At 37.9% G+C, this 18388-nt stretch overlaps 1 protein-coding gene across 5 annotated transcripts; it reads left to right on the top strand.

The window, feature by feature from the left end:
• The first annotated feature begins 598 nt into the window (after window positions 1-598).
• On the top strand, window positions 599-17951 carry LOC103718615 (5'-nucleotidase SurE). 5 transcript variants are annotated; one of them, XR_005507043.1, is made up of 11 exons: window positions 599-1024; window positions 1571-1665; window positions 3871-3938; window positions 4196-4239; window positions 8560-8637; window positions 10276-10429; window positions 11109-11285; window positions 14886-14953; window positions 15425-15493; window positions 15580-15689; window positions 17517-17951. XR_005507043.1 is itself a non-coding variant. In XM_039116197.1 (10 exons), exons 1-9 carry the CDS (start codon window positions 882-884, stop codon window positions 15685-15687), a joined length of 936 nt encoding a protein of 311 aa, XP_038972125.1. In that variant the 5' UTR covers window positions 599-881; the 3' UTR covers window positions 15688-15689; window positions 17517-17951. The 5 variants fall into 5 exon arrangements, 2 of the variants coding, with proteins under 2 accessions (XP_038972125.1, XP_038972127.1); XR_005507041.1 differs by having other exon boundaries at window positions 14874-14953; XR_005507042.1 differs by having other exon boundaries at window positions 14874-14953; window positions 17539-17888.
• The last annotated feature ends 437 nt before the right edge of the window (window positions 17952-18388 follow it).

The raw sequence follows: 18388 nt of genomic DNA, 5'->3' as shown, positions 1-18388 counted from the left end.
GTACAAACAAATTGGTGTGCTCCTTTTGTTTGTGAAGATCATTGTATCCTGGGAGGCAGACGCTCACGAGATCCAAAGCACCTGTGTGGAGGGCGAAATCTGTCTTAAGGACATAGTGTCAAACACTAGCCTTGATCTAACATAGTTGAATCTTCATTTGAGGTCAGATTTATTTATTCATATATTTATTATTTAATTTATTTTACAAATTCACAATACACACAAACAACCGCTGCTGCTCTATGACATATTCAAACTAGTGAGAGGGTGTGGCTCTTTCGAGCCATCCATATCTATTGAAAGTCTAATAGTACTGTTGAATGGGTCTCTTTCTTTGCGGCTCATCATTCCGTTCTTTTTTCTCTTCGTTATATTTTGTTGTTTTGTGTGGGTGCCGTTGTTAAAAATATTAAAAAAAAAAGAAAGAAAAAGAAAAGAAAAGAAGTCCAATGCTGTGGGATGGAACACCGGAAAAAAATTGGAAAAACAAGAATCAATGCCGACATCCATGACCATTACGGAAAAAGACGCAGTCCACGCCCTCTCAACCGAGCCATCAAATCTATCTGATCACTCTTCCATGTATGAGGACGTCTTTTCCGTTCTTCTTGCCATTGCATTGCCACGTCGGCGTTCTTTCGCTGTGCTTGACGCCCAGCCGGGACGGGCGGAGATTATTTTATCCCACTGGTATTATTCCCGTGTCCCGTGCCGGCATCCTCCTCTTTTTCTCTCTGCGCGTATCGGGCGGACGGACTTGTGCCATCAGAACCCATCGTATTCGTTCATCCTATTTATTCCCTTTCGGAGAAGAACCCTCGTCATTAGCCTCACAAACCATCTGATTCCTATTCCATCCCCCATCTCTTGGCCGACGAACGATGGACGCCAGGGCGGCCGCGATCTCGAAACCGATCGTGCTGATCACCAATGATGACGGGATCGATGCCCCCGGGCTGCGCTTCCTCGTCGACCTCCTCGTCGCCACCGATCGCTACCGTGTTCTTGTTTGCGCCCCCGCTTCGTGAGTCTCGTCGTTCCTTTCCATCCTTTCCATTCCCCTTACACGCAACTTGGAATTTTTTTTTATATCACCTCTATGGCATGCGATCTTGGTTGGATTTTTTGTCGGACATATAAATGAAGGAATGGTTGTTGGTTGTTTCCCGGCGTTTGTATCCATTTAACTTTTTTTTTTTTAAGTATATAAATTCAATTCGATAAGTCCGGGGCAGTGATGCCTGTTGCTAATTTCAACAGTAATGCTAGTAATAACATATTGCCTCGCTGCAAGGAGCGGCTTGCACAATTTTGTAATCGGAGATTGTCGACGTTTCACAATGATCTCATGGCCTTCACAGACACTCGTACTCATCTTCATTACAATGGCGTTGGTGTATCCGTAGGAGATATGAATTAGATTGATCAAGTTCTTGAATCTTATATCACTCATCTACTTAGACACTTAGCACTGATTTCTTCTTTATTTTTAGCAATCCAAAGGCACTTTTTTTTTTGACTGACATGGTAATTTCAGTATCATCATTATTACTTCGTCAATAATTTACAGGGACCAGTCAGGTGTTAGCCATAGCGTCACGTGGCGTCATCCTCTCAGTGCCAAACGTGTTGAAATTGAAGGTGCTGCAGCCTTTGCAGTTTCAGGTTTGTCATTCTGCCAAGTTATTTATGTTTCATGTGAATCTTTTTGAGTTGCATCTAAGTGGTTTTCCCGTCAAAATCTTTCATTGGAAAAGTTGCACATAGCTTAAAGCAATCTTGCATAGGAAGTTCCCCATGGTCATTTGCAACTTATGAGTTGCTTTGTAATGCTTGGATGGAAAGGTTGGTTACTGTATATTAATGAATCAACTATCTCCTATAGAGCAGATCATCCTTTGTCAACCAAATGGGAATGGAGGTGGCATGGGTGTCCTTACGTTTTAATTGAAATCTTTTAGGGCGTGTTTGGTGTTGCTTTTGCTTTATAAAAAGAAAAGAAGCCAAAAGATAGATTTTTTCGCTTCTCCTAAAAGTTTTTTTCTTGACTCTTCTTCTTGTGGAAATTCTTTCTGTAATAATGTTAACTTGATAATGTTGTCAGAGACCTGTTTTTTCAGAAACTGCTTTTTTAATTTAAAAGTCATAAAAACACTTTTCTTAAAGCCCTGCCAAGCATGCCCTCAGGAGAAAATTAAGGACTTTTGTCATCCTCAATTGGAGGACCTGAATGTGCTCTCTGCATCAGAAACAAAAAGAGAAACATGATTAGAAACCACCATAGGATAGCCTCTGAATAAATAGTTGGGACATTTTAAATGCCGCTTCAGTGATTTCACTATCCTTGTGCATTCTGTCTACGGTTCAACCAGGTATAATATTAGAAATGCTAGAAGCTTCAAACCTGGAAACTTGAAAATAATTGAACCCATGATACCTCCAAATGAAATGGGCTCAAAATTCATGTAAATATAATCATTTTTTTTTCAAGATAGTAGAAAGGAAAGAGTCTCCTAGTCCTTTGAAAAGTGTCATAAGAAAATGGGATGTATCAAAATATATTTATCCATTTCAGCCAACAAGGTATTGCATTCAATGATTCTACATGAAGGGGACTCTATATGATCCACATATTAACTGTAAGTAAGCTGTCCATCTTAATCTCTCTTTGTTCATATGCATGGTCTGAAATACCGGTACGGGCCGGTACGTACCGGTCCGGCCTGGGACCTGTACCGGATCAGCGTGGAATCCGGTAGCGGTAGTTTATTGTTGAAGAACCGGTACGGGACCGATTCGGACCGGTACGCCACTGGTTCGGGACCGGTTTCGTACCGGTCCGGGCCGCCACCGGTATGCCGACCGGTACCGGTACGACGGACCTTGTTCATATGTATTTGAGGCAACTTGTGAAATGTTGAAGCAAATGCAGTTCAGTAGTATAATATATGCACAAACATGAGTTTTTTTCAGTATAGCAGATAGAAGCACTACTGCTGTTGTTCTTAAGTGTGGAGTGAAAACACAGCAACACCAATCTAGTCTTTCTAGATATCTAGAAATGATTGCTAAGGAATCTTCAGTATATTACAGAAGTTGAATTAATTTCTACTTACCTGCCCTGTACATAATTTTGTAACCTGGTATGTCAAAAGCATTCTTTTTGGTCATTTACTTGAAGTGGATCTGAGGAATTTGAAATTTTGTATTAGTTCCTGATCATTCCAAATATGACCATCGAACTAAGGTATTTACAACATTATTGACCCATGGTTCAATATCATCAAGAAGCTGAGAGCATAAAAGTCTTGGACATTTACATGATATACATGTAGTTATGAAGAAAGTCAAATAGATGGCTTGGTTATTATATTTAACTCACTGGCTAATTTGTATAGTGTAGTTTGAACTGCCATGCACACCTTAGGTTCACTCAGACTAATCAGCTGAGCTTGGTCCAAGACTTGGTTGGAGCATGGATATGCTTTCACTGACCCATGTCTTGAGGCATTTGTGCTAGCTTAGCTTGCTGAGACCCTCGGCTGGATGCAGACTTCAAATAAAGAAATCATTCTTAGGTTAGAAATGCTGCTTATGTTACCTGTCTTCAATAATTTGGTTTGGTCCTTTTCTATTTTCATAGGTTTTCTCATTTTATTTGCAAAAGTTACCTGTTTTCGGTCATACCATCACCCTTGTTCCCAATTAGAGATCAGGAAATATGTTCTTATTTAGCAAGCTTCCAACCAAACATCGACCATGCACCTTTTTTTTTCAACCAATCTTTTACCTGGCACTCACCATATTCTGCAGTCTAATAAAACATATCAAAAACAACTTCATTATTAGTTTTTTTTCTGTAATTTACAGGAACTCCTGCAGATTCTGCTTCTTTGGGTATTTCTGGAAAGCTCTTTGATGGTATAATTCCTGATTTGGTAAGCTCTAGACTGATATATAGGCATGTTTATGAGAAATTTGTACTATCATCCTTGAGCTGCCTGAAAAATTTTAGATTACAACATATTTTGATATGATTATCCTTGTAGAATTTTCTTGACATTCTCAGTTAGTCTTGCCACTTTCTTATTCTTAGCTAATATGAATTATATTTAAGAACACATCTCTCCAAACAATTTGCATTGGAATGTTTAAATGACTTGATAAATCATTAATTTACTGCTACATGATGCAGGTAATCAGCGGCATCAACATTGGTTGCAATTGTGGATATCATGTGTTAGTAACAAGTCATTCATGCTTTCTTTAATCATATGCTACTCTATTTGACATGAACTTTACTTAGAAGCTAAATCATTCTGATACTTTTGTTGTACGTGGAAGAGGGATCCTGTTTGATAAATTGAGCAGAATGTTGGTCTTATACTTACTAGTTGATCGTATATGGATTTCATAGTCTTTTCAAAACCACAGCATTTTCTTATAAAAAACTGACAAAATGCATATCTAGCTGCAGGCTAATGCTTTAGTGCGGATTTGGCATAAGAGAACAGGCAACCATTCTAGTGTTTTAACCATACGATGCCTAACTGTAATGCCATTGTTGCTACATAAATATTTGGATGACCGCTATGGACTACAAGGATCAGAATTTTAATTTCTGGGGATATTTATCCTAGCCATTGGATAAAGTATTTTTGGTAGTTCTGCTATATTTCAGATGATTTTGGCCTTTTGGGCATTTTTCATGTTGTAATTGAAAAGCAATTTTATTTAAAGAAGATATAAAATGATTCGTGAAAGAAAGGTGAGCTTTTAGCATAGGTTGTATTAGTTGTTGTTAAGAATGACACTAGTTCAATATGTTGGTCTTAATTACTCGTGTCAATAACTGAACAATGTTTCTTTGGAACTACATTATCTTGATGAAATTGGAGTAGTTTCACTTGAAGCTACATTTTGAGTCAAGAAGCCAAGAGACCAACAAATTTCTAGGAAGATACTTTGTTATTGACTACTCTAAACTAGTAAATAGTGCTATAGAACTGATTGCTTAAGCTATTTTTAATGTTAATTGTGTAAAAGTCTTGTAACTATTAAGGAGCATTCTTAGAATTAAGTAATTGGCTAAAAATATGATGCCGCTCAAACATGTCTATTTTTCTAAGAAAGTATCTAGAAGTTGCTAGAGAGTAAGGTTCACCGTACCACACCGAACTATCTATTCAGGGCATATCGAGCTGTACCGGGGGTGGACTGGTACAATTCTGACCCTCGATCCGAGAAATCAGCAAGGGTGGGGGAGAGGGAGAAGGAGAGAGAGGAAACGAGGGAGATAGGGAGGGAGAGGGAGAGGAAGGGGGATGGCTGGAGGAGGGGCAGAGGAAGGGCTCTACCCTCGGTTCCTTTGTTCAAAGGCCCCGAGGGGAGACCTTTTTTATTTTGAAAATTATAAGTGAAATCGGCAAGCACCCCTCCTGGGCACTCCATGGCCCTCCTCCGGCCATCCCCTTCCCTTTCCCTCTCTCTCTTCCTCTCTCCCCAGCCCTCCTTGGCCTCCGGCCATACCCCTCCCTTCCTCCTCTCTTTTCCTCTCTTCCCTTCTTCCTCTTCCTCGCCCTCCTTCGGCTCTATTGTGTCAGTACGGGCCCTGTATGGGATGGCATGGTACCGTACCGAACCATGCTGTCAGGCAATCTATACGGGTTTTGGTACTGAAACAACAATTCTTGCCAGAGGGTGAGCCGTGGTGCAACAATAAGGTTGCTCTATTGTGACTTAGAGGCCATGGGCTTGAAATACAGAAATAGCCTCTTTGCATGCAGGGCTAAGGTTGTGTACATCTGACCCTTCCCAGATCTTGTGATGGTGTCCCTTTTTTTAACTGGAAGTGGCCAATATCTGAATTGCTTTGATGTCTTTCTGGAAAGTAATGGAAGATAAGCCTTTTTTTTCTTAAAAAAAGATTGCAGATGGTTTAGTTTTCTTTGATTGTGTCTCTTTCCGGACTATTCATGTAAAACATTGGCATGGTATGGTACCATGTGATATCATCATCATTGGCAAACATGAACATAAGAAGTGATACTTGATTCCTTTTTTGTGGCATGAGAAGGAACATAAAAGTTGAAAGATTTGATAGTAGGGGTGCAAATGGGTCGGGTCGGACTGGATCATGAGTGACCCCGATCCAACCCGATTCCTTGTTTGGATCCTAATTTTGAACCTGGACCCAATCCAATAGAAGATCGGGTCGGGTCGGTTCAGGTCCACGGCTACAATTTTGACCCAACGGGTCATTCGGATCGGGTTGGGTCCATGTATAACCCGGACCCAACCCAAAAAATTCAGATCCAGTTCGGGTCTGGGTCGGGTTCAGGTCTTGGCAAAAAATTTCTTATTATTTGTAATGATCAACCCATCCATGACTTCCCTCTTCCCCTACACAATACCTCTATTTTTTTTGGTAGATAGATATCTTATACTTTCAATCACTTAGAAGGTGATTGTAGAATGTGACAGTCAATAATATGCAAGCCCATGAATTGCCCTCCAAATTGAGAACTGATGTGAGATCCGTTCAACACTGCAAAGACAATTCATGATTTAACCCTAAAACAAAGTTGTACACTTTTCTTTTGTTTGGTACAAATAACATGTGAGCTTTAGTCTGAAGTCCAATGTGGCGCCATGTGCAAGGGTTACTGAATGCTAAGTTCTCTGGTGTCCAACATTTTGATGCCTAAGAAAGTTATTTGCCAGGTGTTGTGATAAGATTGGTGTCGTCCGTCACTGTCCTTTACACCACATTTGGATGCCACATCTATCACATGGGACCTTCTCTCTTTTTTTCCCTTTTCTTTTTTTGGGTGCCATGGTTAGGGGTCTGTGCTTTGGACCAAGGTTCGCTGTACCGGTCGGTACCAGTCGGTACCGAGCGTACCGTACCCGTACCGATGGGTACCGGTATCGGTACACCAATGTCGGTACGGTCGGTACTGAGCGTACGGTACCGTACCGACACTTGGTACGCCTATACTAGTGCGGCACCGGTACGGGGTTCGGTACCGGTACGGCGAACCTTGCTTTGGACTATTACCCTGTACTGGTGTGACTATTTTCTTTGAGATTTCTTTTTTTCAGACAATACATGGGATTTTTCTAGTCACCAATGACCCAGTGCTGAATGGTGGTCCTACGCCACTAATACGGGACATGGCACAAAAGTAGATTTGGTGTTGTTGATAGGGTTGGTGTGATTTAGAGGGTAAACCCAAAATTACATATTCGGGTCGGGTCGGGTCGGGGCGGGTCGTAGGATTGAAAATCCAAAATTACCTAAATTTTAAATGGTTTGGGTCGGGTATGAATTCAGTAAACCCAGATCCAATCCGAATAATGGAACAAATCTAATTTTAGGACCCGACCGGTCACACGGGTCCTCCAAAACGGGTCGGGTCACGGGTCAACCCGACCCATTTGCGGGCTTATTTGTTAGAGATGATGAATCTCCTTCAATCTATGATATACAACATTTATCTTGTAAGAATGCAGGTTTACGTGGTAGCCGATCTCTGATGAAAATTTGGAATCTCTCGATTCCTTTTAGGATTTTTACTTTTTTGTTGATGATCTACTATGACCACATTTGACTTGTCCTTGCTTGTAAAATGAAAGGTGGTGCTTGCATAGTAGTTGCTGTTTCCATATAAAGGATGAGAGATATGATCCCTTTCCTAACTTGCCATCCCTTTTCCTTGGCTCTCCGGCTTAATAATGGCCATATTCTACAACTGGTCCCTGTTTCACCAGCAAGAGCTTCTGATGTTTGTTTGATGGTTGAAGAAGGTTAGAAATGACCAGACAGACGAGCTACCATGGAAGGCATTTGCTAGGTTACATGATTGGAATGAAACAAAAAGACTTTTGGTTGCAAAAAATCTTATCTGTTGATGCAAAACTGGAACTCCCAAATCAGGAGCTGAGCAGTTCAGGGTGATGAATGGAGTTTTGCTCAATCCTTGCTTTTCTCTGTGCTGATTTTATTTTAACATTTTTTTTTGTTCTTATTACTTTCTTCCTTTTGGCATCCTTCTTCCACACTCTTAAGTATTTTTCACATCTGTAGGATAAAGGGATCTCTGTCTCTAAGAGTTTATGCCTGATGTCTCCCTCCTGTATTTGCACCAATACTTATAAATAAATTATGCACCATATTCTCTGGCAAATTATAAAGATATACGCTTTATCAATGTGAGATATGCTATTATAAATTGCTTAATAATTCTGGATTGGCTTGGGAAGGCCAGACTGGAACCTCTTTGTTTGGTCCTCACTGTCTAAAGTTGTTCTTTTACAATAATTCCATTGATTCACCAAATTGAAGTTCCCATTTGTCTGGATATTTGATAATATGGTATTGCATTATTGATATTGACATATTTATCCATTAATCTTTCAGCTTGATTACAAATTCTTGTTGAATGTTGTGTTGTTGGTTGGTAGTCAAAAGTTAAAACAACATAGTCGTGTAAATTCAAACTTCATATTCAAAATATTTCTTGCACTCTCATGAGCATTTCTCATTTATTACTCTAGAGTTTACTCTGGGACAGTAGCTGGTGCTCGGGAGGCTTTCTTATATGGTGTCCCTGCTTTAGCTATATCACATAATTGGTGAGTCTAAGATGTTTCTGCCTTTGTTGAAATCTTCATAACTTTTCTTGTAGTTTCATATTCAAAGAAAAAGAATTCTGTTAGGATATTGCATTTGTTTGATATATCCTGATATGAGTTTATCAGCATCATCTTCAATTTTATTTGCTTGCGGAATTCAATCATTTGAGCAAAATTATACTATCAAATGCAGCTTATAAAATATATCATGTCAAGTCATATGACTGGAAACTGTCCATGTATGTTGGTGGCATAATTTTGTCTAAGGAATGTTGGAACCATGACCTCTTTGGTAGCGTGGTTTTCCTTTGGTGTTGTGTGAATGGATAGTACCATAACAAAAGTTAATCACTGTTACTAGTTGACTAGTTTATAGTCAGTCTTTGCATATTTCCTGGATATCTACATGTCACCAGGGTGTTAGCATCACACTGTTGCTACTTATTTGATGCACAAGTATACGACTATTGAAGAAACTTGGCTTTATAAGTTATCCTTCCATCACTAAATTGGAAATAAAAACTTCACTTTTTAGAACTCATGACAGAAACTTGTGGATGCGTTGGCTGTACTGTTTAGATTGCCCCATAAACCTCAAGAGGAAAAGGGTTAGGGTGATGCTTTGATTTTACACTTGCGTAGAAATGGATGAAAAGATCCATATAATTTGGCTGTTCTAAATTAAAAGTTTTTTGTTCAGCAAAGTTATGGCACCACTCTCGCAAACAAAAAAATTTATAGTTTCCTATGCTAGGTTGGTACTCATGACTGAGAAGGATATTCCAATTTGAGGTTATCAGAATGAATCAGTGTATCCTGCTTAACTATAGTGAAATGCACTTTCTTAAGACATTATGCTTTAAATTTGTGAAATTGATTAATAGGACTGCATTTTATTTGGCTCTTTGGCTTATTTGTGCATTTGAGATGAACTCAGCTCCTTATATCAGATGTCATCATCAAATGACTTCGTTTAGACTCTTGGCAAGTCTAAGGGAATCATACAAGATCCTCCCTTCTTGCTTGAGTTTAAAGTGCAACCTATAAGGGAGAACCCCTAGTTTCATAGGATTTACAGTAGGCCTCTGTCTTGCCGAAACTTTTTCTTGGCCAAGATTTCAGTACCTATTTTAGAGGGTTGACGTTAGGTTGGCAGTTGGTCGTGACATCTCCATATTCCTCCAACGGAGCCTTCTCTACTTTGAGTTGTTCTTTGCAGCCATCCCATGTTTTATGGTGAAAGCTTGGATGATGATGAAAATTTGAAATTGTTCAGGATACATTTCTTTTGTTGTGCTATGTGTCACTTAAAAGCTCCTGTTGCATAGTTTTGGAATGGCTTGCTTTTCATATTGGTTGTGGACCCAGCAGATTGCAAAGAAGTCTCCATAAATCTGATTCTGAATTGATCATGTAAAGCATTAATTACATATGATGTGGAATTATAGAAGATAACTGTGCTTGTGATTGGCTAGGTCGAATTGGACATGAATCATTTTAAACTTTATATCTAGTTATGGCTTTATTACTCTGCAGATTTCATGACATAGCTTGTATTCATTACTGTGAGCAAGAGATAGGGTGGTTACGAATTAGCTTTGTGCTTCTTGTTGTATCACTGGGAGAATAAATTTTCAGGATGGGCAGTAAGAGCACTGTCAATGACCTCAAACTTGCTGCAGAGGTTTGCTTGCCTGTCATAAATGCTGTGTTGACTGACCTCAGAAATAAGACATACCCTGAAGGTTCATTTTTGAATATAGACGTGCCAACAGATGTTGCACATCACAAGGTAAATTCTGCAACCAAACCTTTGAAAGGGCATAACATGCTTAGTCTATTTGAATTTTTAATAATCCTTATATCTTAGGAATTAATGTTCCGCTCTTCATAGATGAGCAATTTTTGACCTGAACTGCATCTTGATATCTGAAATGTGATCCATGTCTGAGTTTCCTGCTGACCAAAAGCCAAAAAAGGACTGCAGAGCTTTTTCTTTCTTTTTTTTTATTAAAAAAAACATTTGTCAGAATTTATACAGTCAGCTTGTTTCCTTCTTTAATTTTCCTTTTATTTGTCTCAGCATGCATCCATTACACAACCCTCTGGTGGCACCTTTGCATCGTTATGATTTTACACAACTACCTTCATCCATTTCCCTAGCGTCATTTTTGAAACCAATCCAAGGCAAATAGAAGTGTTCCTCTGACATGGCTATTTATATCTTTAGCTATAATGCTACAACATGGAGTATAGGTCTCTACCTGTAGTTCTACATGTATGTCATTTAAATTATGCAACATTGATATTTCTGCAACTGGTTATTGAACAATCAATTAAATATAGTTGTTTATTTTTTCATTGCAATTTGCTTTGATTTGGTAATGATGAAACATTTGATGATTACTTTCGAGAAATGATGTAAACATCTTATTCCTGTCTCTTTCTTGCTTTTCTTGCCTTCCCATTAGGGATTTAAGATCACAAAACAGGGGAAGGCCATGGTCCGGATTGGGTGGGAGCAGACAAATGAAAACACACCAAGCATGGAAAGCTATCAAACAGCAAATATTGATGTTGACATGACACCAATCTCTGAAAAGAATGCCTCGGTTCCAGTAGAAAATCATCTTTTGTTCAAGAGAGTGGTAAATTTGCTTTCTTTTGAAGTAAATATTAAATTTGCATAACTTTTCATTATGCATGTGGAAGGCATGATAAGTACTTATCTCCTCTTTGTTAATTCTTGCAATAGAATGTTTACCCATTTGTTGTAGTTTGCTTAAAATCTTTATAACTAGATTTTACCTTTGGATTGATTGCTGATTGCATTTATGTTCTTTCAACAACTGTACTTTATGGAACTGATAGTTTTAACGTATATATCCCAATTATTTGCTAGTGTCTAAAGTGAGTGAAAAATTGTCTTTATGCCACATCTGCAACTGCTCCGGACCACCTGTTGGCAAGATAAATTGAGAAATTGTCAACAAAGCTTACTACCTTTTTTCAAGGCCTAACATTCCTCCATGTTAAATAAAAGCATCAACAGCAGCTGCACTGCTGCAGTATTAAATCAGAATCCAATTTGTCAAGCTTGCAACTAATCAACTTGCAGATCCCTGGTTACTTCTCAAAAATTAAGAATACTTGTCGTTTTACAGAATAATTCTGATCCAGATTAAGTTTTACATGATATTTGTGTAGTGAGCTTGGACCAGGTGTGTTCTAACTTGTCTCCAGATGACCTGTGTAAGAAAACAAAATTTTGTGAAACAGGAACAGTGGTGAAAAAATATTTCTTTCATTGATCTTTTTCTACAAATTGGCTAATTTGGTAATTAAATTTTCCAGTGAATTTTTGTTTGCCTAAAACATGATGGTTTCCTTTGAATATATGATGTAGTGCACATAGAGGTTTCTTGGATGGTAACTTTCCAAAATTCAAACTTGTAACATGAGGGGTTATTAGTGATTTTCTACTATTAGAGCTGCATACACATGAAAATAAACTTGGAAAACATCTAGTCAAGTTACTGGTAATCTGAACTGACAAATGTCAGCAATATATGCAGTGTTAATCAATCTTAAATAATTAAAATCAAGTTACAACTTAAGGAGATTTCAGCAAAAGAGAAGTTGATCAACAAGCCAAGTCCTGCTGCATAGCACAGATGTAATTTGAAATAGTCTACCATTGTAATATACTAAAGCAAATTTGTGTTAGCTCAAAATGCCGTACAAAAGAAGTGCGATAACCTTTGCTAGAGGACAAAACTAAGTATGGTTATAATGACATGGGCGCTGCTAACTGAAAAGGGAAAGCTAAAATGAAAAATTTATAAACAAGGTGAGCTAAACCGGTACTAGAGGGTGTACTGGCTAGCAACTGGTTCGGCATGGTACGAGTCTGTATTGTGTCATTTCAGGGCGTATTGAAAACAAGGAGAGGGGGAGAGAGAGGGAGAAAAGGAGAGAGGAAGAGAAAAAGGAAGAGAAAGAGAGAGGGAGAAAGGAAGAGGGGCTCTCTAAACCCTAGCCCTAACCCTAAGTGAGAGAGAGAGAGAGAGGGAGGGAGGGAGGAAGGGAGAGGGGCCCTCAACCCCTAACCCTAAGTGTGAGAGAGAAAGAGAGAGTGCGGGAGAGGGAGGGAGGAAGGGCTTATCAGTGAGAGGGTCGAAACCCTTGAATGGCGGAGGGGGTCATGAGCAGCGGGCAAGGGAGAGCGCACTCTAAACCATAGCGAGCATTGTGGATGGGTAGGGGGGCGAATTAAATCGCTTGAAGACTCAAACCATCATGAAAATAAACTGGCCGAATATTCGGGTTCAGGGCTGAGCTAATGAATAGTATTCAAGGGGTTGTACCACTGAATAGTCTTGAAAATATGAGCTGAACCATGCTGGTAACCAACCGGTCCAGTTCGATACGTGTCAAACCAGCCAGTTTGGCAATCCTTGTTTATAATGCTTCATGGAACTAAGGTGGGGTAAGGGGAGCTATTAGTAAGGTGCAAATATGGTTAGATTAAAGTATGAGTTATCAATAAAATAATATAAGCATGTTTAGAAAGGATGGTGTTTACTAGTAAGAAGATGGAAGGACATGAAAGGATGCTTGCTGCAGGAGTAAGAGGGGATTTTTTTGCTTTGGGGAGCATCATCACTGTTTGCAAGAGAGAATTAGAAACAACAATGGGTGAGACGAGTCTTGAGCAAAATCTACCCAAATCAAGAGATGATGACAAAGAAAGAAACATAGAGGAGAAGCAGATTATAGAGAAAAGTATGAGAGATGAAAAATGCAACAGAAGATGTGCAACCTCCGTTAATGAAGTGCAGCCACCAAGGAGTTAGATCAGCTTTAGGTTTTTTACTCGAGTGAAACACTTGTCATCTTATAACTTGAAAGTCTATGGCAATGACTTGAGTACCAATGGCACAAGGCATACCAAAATAATTAAAAGTAACTTAAAAAATCCGTTTTATTTAATTATTTTAAAAGGATTTGATGGGTGCTATGCTGTTCTGATGCGGTGACTTTACTGGTCAGACAGACACAATATGTGCCAATCAGCAAGGGTTGGCACGTCAAAGCCTTGGTCTAAGATAGGTCACTTAAATATAATGTGTCTAATATTGAATTTCACTAAGTAGTCATGTTTCTACCTTTGCCACATAAGGAGCTAATAGCTTGAAAACAAGTTTTTCAGTAAGATATTGGAAAAATCAAGTTACAACAAACAAACATAGTAGCAATACATTAATGGGCCAAATAAATTACATCTTAACAATCTGCCCGACCTTAACTCCCTCTTCGGTGAGAATAAATCAGTTTTATTGTATATATCTCCATTATTCATTGCTATATGTACCTACACTAGAACAAAATTGTTGTTTTGGACCCTTCAATTTTTGGCTTATTACATTTTCCCGGAACCAGATGGTTGTAAATGTAAACCATGATAAATCCTTCTTGTTTTGATCTCTCTCTCTCTCTCTCTCTCTCTCTCTCTCACTTTATTCTCTCATTTCTTCTTTGCATGAGATCTTGAAGTCTTGTGCTCTCATTTTTGTCTCTTCTCCTCTGACCCCTCCCATCACTTTTACCATTTGAAGGAATTTTTTTAATTCCATAGGAAGTTTTTTGCATGAATACCCTCCTAAATATCAAATTTTGCATGAATACCCTTCCAAAATTGATATTTACATGTATACCTTCGTAAAACACTTGTTTTGCTATTTTATCCTTTTTTTCTCTTTATTTTTGCATATGTACCTATGTCATCTAATGCCGTTAAAAAATTAATAGTTTCAAATTGAAATGACTAAAATACTCTTAATAGGTAGATGTACAAAAAAAAAAAAAAATTTATAAGGCGGTCACGATGGGGGACAAAAAAGTAATTTCAAAATTTTCTTTAATTTTTAATTAAAATAAATATGATTTTTATTAACGGTATTAGAAGAACTGTTATATTAGGGGCATTTGTGCAAAAACAGTATTTTATGAGGGTACAGAAATAAATATAAATTTAAAGAGGATATTCACGCAAATTCGAATTTTAGAAGGGTATTTATGCAAAAAACCCTAGGAGGTTTTAGATTTGATTCTTATAATTGTTGTGTCTTAATGTGGAAAACTTTTTCTAGCAACTATGTCTTCATAGCAAGAAATTTCAATTTCTACTAGCATTTATAATTGGAAGGAAGTGTTGTCATATAACATGGATGCAGGCATCAAAACAGGTTTTGAATAAGTGGATGTGGACATGTTACCAAATGACAACTCTAAGTTCTTGTGACAACTCTAGTAGGTGAGACATAAAATTTTCTTTGTTATGAATGGAAAGGCATACTTACCCAAAGTTGAGTTTATGTTTTACTAGATGATGCTATCTATTGCATGGCAAAATATTTGGTTGTGTTGCTGTATATTCATTGGCCTTTTCTTTGTATCACCACTGGACATGGTCTTGCATATCGGATTATCCTCAGATCCTGCTTCTTATTGAATGGGTGTTTTTTTAAATTGTGTTGCACTATGAAACTCACCTGGCATCACGTCTTAAATGAAACTTATCCATTATTTTGCTTAAACCCCTGGTTCCCCTTCTATATAATATATACATCCATGTTTATATATATTCGTTCAATGCACACATGCACACAGATAGACATGCTTATGTTTTCTTATTTGCTTAGCAAAACTTATCAGCGTGAAAGTGCTATCCTGTTAACAGAAAATCTGAATGAACATCTGTTTTACTTTGTTGCATTTTGAACAGCTTTCAAAGAGAAAGATGGAAGAGGACGAAGCAGAGGACACAGACCATAAAGCCCTTCAAGAAGGATATGTTAGTTCACCCTCTGTTTATTATTTTTTAATAGTTTTATTTGAAATTAGCAACTAATTATGGGAAATTCTTGGTAATGTTCCCAGATTACAATCACCCCTCTAGGTGCCCTCTCTCATGCGGAGGCTGATGCCATGACCTACTTTAAAGATTGGCTGCTGCATTTGGCTGATTATTCATCATCCTCCTTATAAAAGTGAGTACTATACTTCTACAAAAGATGATGTCCATTCTAATTATTTGTATCAGTTCTCCTTCCAACCTCTCTCTTTCTTAGGAACTACTGACCTGTGCCTATGTGCTGATCATTGAGTTTCTTTGAGAATGTTTCCTTGCATCTTTATGTTATTAACAGAGAAAAGCTTGGAACTTTTTTTAGCAAATTATGAGGAGAATGAAAATTTCAACTACAGGAAAAATATATATATTAGAGAGAGCTTGTTGATTGATAACGTATTGCTGCAGTAATTTGTTAAGTCTATTTCTTGAATTTATTTATTTTTTGATAGCCATGTGAAATTTGGATATATTTATGGCCGAATAAAATCTGCATTAAGTTCATAACCATTGCTGCACATTTTACTGTATTTAGGAATTAAAAGAAGAGATAAATTCGTGGTGTTATTTGCTGTCATAGCTTTCATTTTCCCAATACACACTGTTGTCATCCCCATGTTACTGCTCCTTTCCTGGCCTCTCTGATCTTCTCTCCCATACCCTAGCAAGATGCTTTGGGTTCATACAGTGACATTTCATCACCATTGCTCTCTCTCTCTCTCTCTCTCTCTCTCTCTCTCTCTCTCTCTCTCTTCTCTCAACACTGTTAGATGATCCTCTACATTCAGCCTTTGATGTTGATAACATCCCTCAACATGTTTTGACCCTTCAATTTGCCGATATGCTTATATCTACAATGTGGTCTTCATGCACAAGACTACTTCAAGTAGGCCTTATCCACTATGCAATGTTCTTGTTAACCACAAACTCTTGATGGAAGGTGAAAATGCTGAAATTATTATCAGAAAATAGCACATTTTAGTTGTAACCTCATCTAAAATCTTATTTACTATTTGGGTCTTCTTCTTCTTCCTTCCTTTTTTTTAATCTTTTTTGTTGCTTCACCTTTGTTCCCTGGTCTTGCACCTTCTAGATTTACAGACACTTCTTTTGGATGATTGTCTCTAAAAACTGACATTTTTACTCCTTTATTAGGTTGCCATGTTTAGCAAGAGATCTGGGATCATGCATGCAAAAATAGATTTCCTTACCAGCACCAGATCTTTAATTTTTAGAAATAGTTTATATGACATGTTAAACTGAATACTGCATGATCAGTGGCTTTTGACTTTATCAAGGAGCATGGATTTGAATGTGAGACTTCTACTTTTGTTTTCTTTGATTATGAGGAGAATTTTACTCTAGCTACCAAGAAAATTATCTTCAGGAACATACGCTATATTATAGAAATCTTTCCCAGTAGTTTTTTGAGATGATCTAAGGAGACACTGTTGTACTCGCAGTTGGTAGTTGCCATCATATGAACTATACCTGAAGAATGTCCTTCTTTATGCATACCTTTCTTCAGGAGTGATCTTTAGCCTTTCTCACCAACTTTACATTTTTGCCCTCCTTTTCATGTCATTTCCAGTCCTAAAATAATCTCCTTGTGCAACATGCTCCTGCCCTTGCCTCTTTGATAGGGATCTTAGATGTGGTAAACTTCATTCTCCCCTGCTTGCAAAAATTGCGGTACTAGAAACTGGCATCAAGTTAGTCTACTTTTTCTGAAAATTTTCACTTGAAAGACGCCTATGAAAACAATTTTCTTTAAGTGGAATATTTTGGTTGATTGATGCTTATGGCAAATGTCGTCTGAAAGCTGACTATCATGGGAATTTTTTTGCCGCAAAACTTGACGATAGATTGTAGAGTTAATATGTTATTTAAATTTATCCATTCTATTTTCCAACTGTCACAAGATCCAATTCAATGTCAATGTACTAATCAGGATAATCGAATTCAGGTTCCTTGTCTGTTTTGTGCAGGACCCAGCAAATGAATCTGTTCATTAAAGATATCAATTACCTGATTATTTTGGTTGCCACCTGAGATTCACTAAAGCAAACTGTGCTTCAGGCTTGTGTAGTCCTTGTGGATATCAGCTGTCCCTTCATCGCTGTTATTGTGGACAGCCATATCTGATACATTTAAGATTTAGTTGCATGTATGAGGATCATGTCCACTGAAACTTTTTCTACTATGTGATATTTAATAGTAACCTTCAGCTGTTAATGCTGCCAAACACCACCAGCTTTTCCCAGACAGTGAGTTTTTCCTTTTGGTCTCAACGCAGATAGCAAGTTTATCTTAGCACTTGGTACACATTTAATGTCTTACCTAAGGTCTTGTATCCTGCATTTTGCTTCAGCTAGTCTATGTAAACTTCGTAGACTACCAACATTACTTTCCAGTGTCGACACAGAGATCATGCATCTCAAGGTTGGTTATACACTTTTGACTTTTCACATACATGTCACCTAAACATTCCTGAATAGGTTTGAACCAGAGCATATCCATCTGCTTAAAATCATGATGATTTTTGAGTTGTGGGCTAGTGAGATTAAAACTATATAGTCATATCCATTTTTTTGTTCTAATAATTCCAATAATTATGATACATAATGCTTGTATCTCATGTGAGACCCCGAAATTCTACTTCGAGGTAAATCTTGCATATACCTAGTAAGCTTTCCTATGGCACGGTCGGTCATTTTATTAATCGTAAATGATGAATTTGAAGGGTCAAATAGAAAAAAAAATCTGGATATATGACTGATTTAATAAATTAATGTCTCACCTTATATGGATGATATTAGGTATAAATGAAATGAGATC

This window comes from Phoenix dactylifera, unplaced genomic scaffold (assembly GCF_009389715.1).
Source record: "Phoenix dactylifera cultivar Barhee BC4 unplaced genomic scaffold, palm_55x_up_171113_PBpolish2nd_filt_p 000076F, whole genome shotgun sequence".
Lineage (NCBI taxonomy): Eukaryota > Viridiplantae > Streptophyta > Magnoliopsida > Arecales > Arecaceae > Phoenix > Phoenix dactylifera.
Note: the sequence above shows the minus strand (reverse complement) of the source record. Positions and strands in the feature narration are given on the sequence as shown.

Excerpts from the sequence above, each read along its gene's own strand:
- LOC103718615 (XM_039116197.1), top strand. The coding sequence starts at position 882 with ATGGACGCCAGGGCGGCCGCGATCTCGAAACCGATCGTGCTGATCACC. Across the intron at positions 1,666-3,870 it reads TGCAGCCTTTGCAGTTTCAG|GAACTCCTGCAGATTCTGCT; the intron begins GTTTGTCATTCT and ends TGTAATTTACAG. Across the intron at positions 10,430-11,108 it reads CAGATGTTGCACATCACAAG|GGATTTAAGATCACAAAACA; the intron begins GTAAATTCTGCA and ends CCTTCCCATTAG.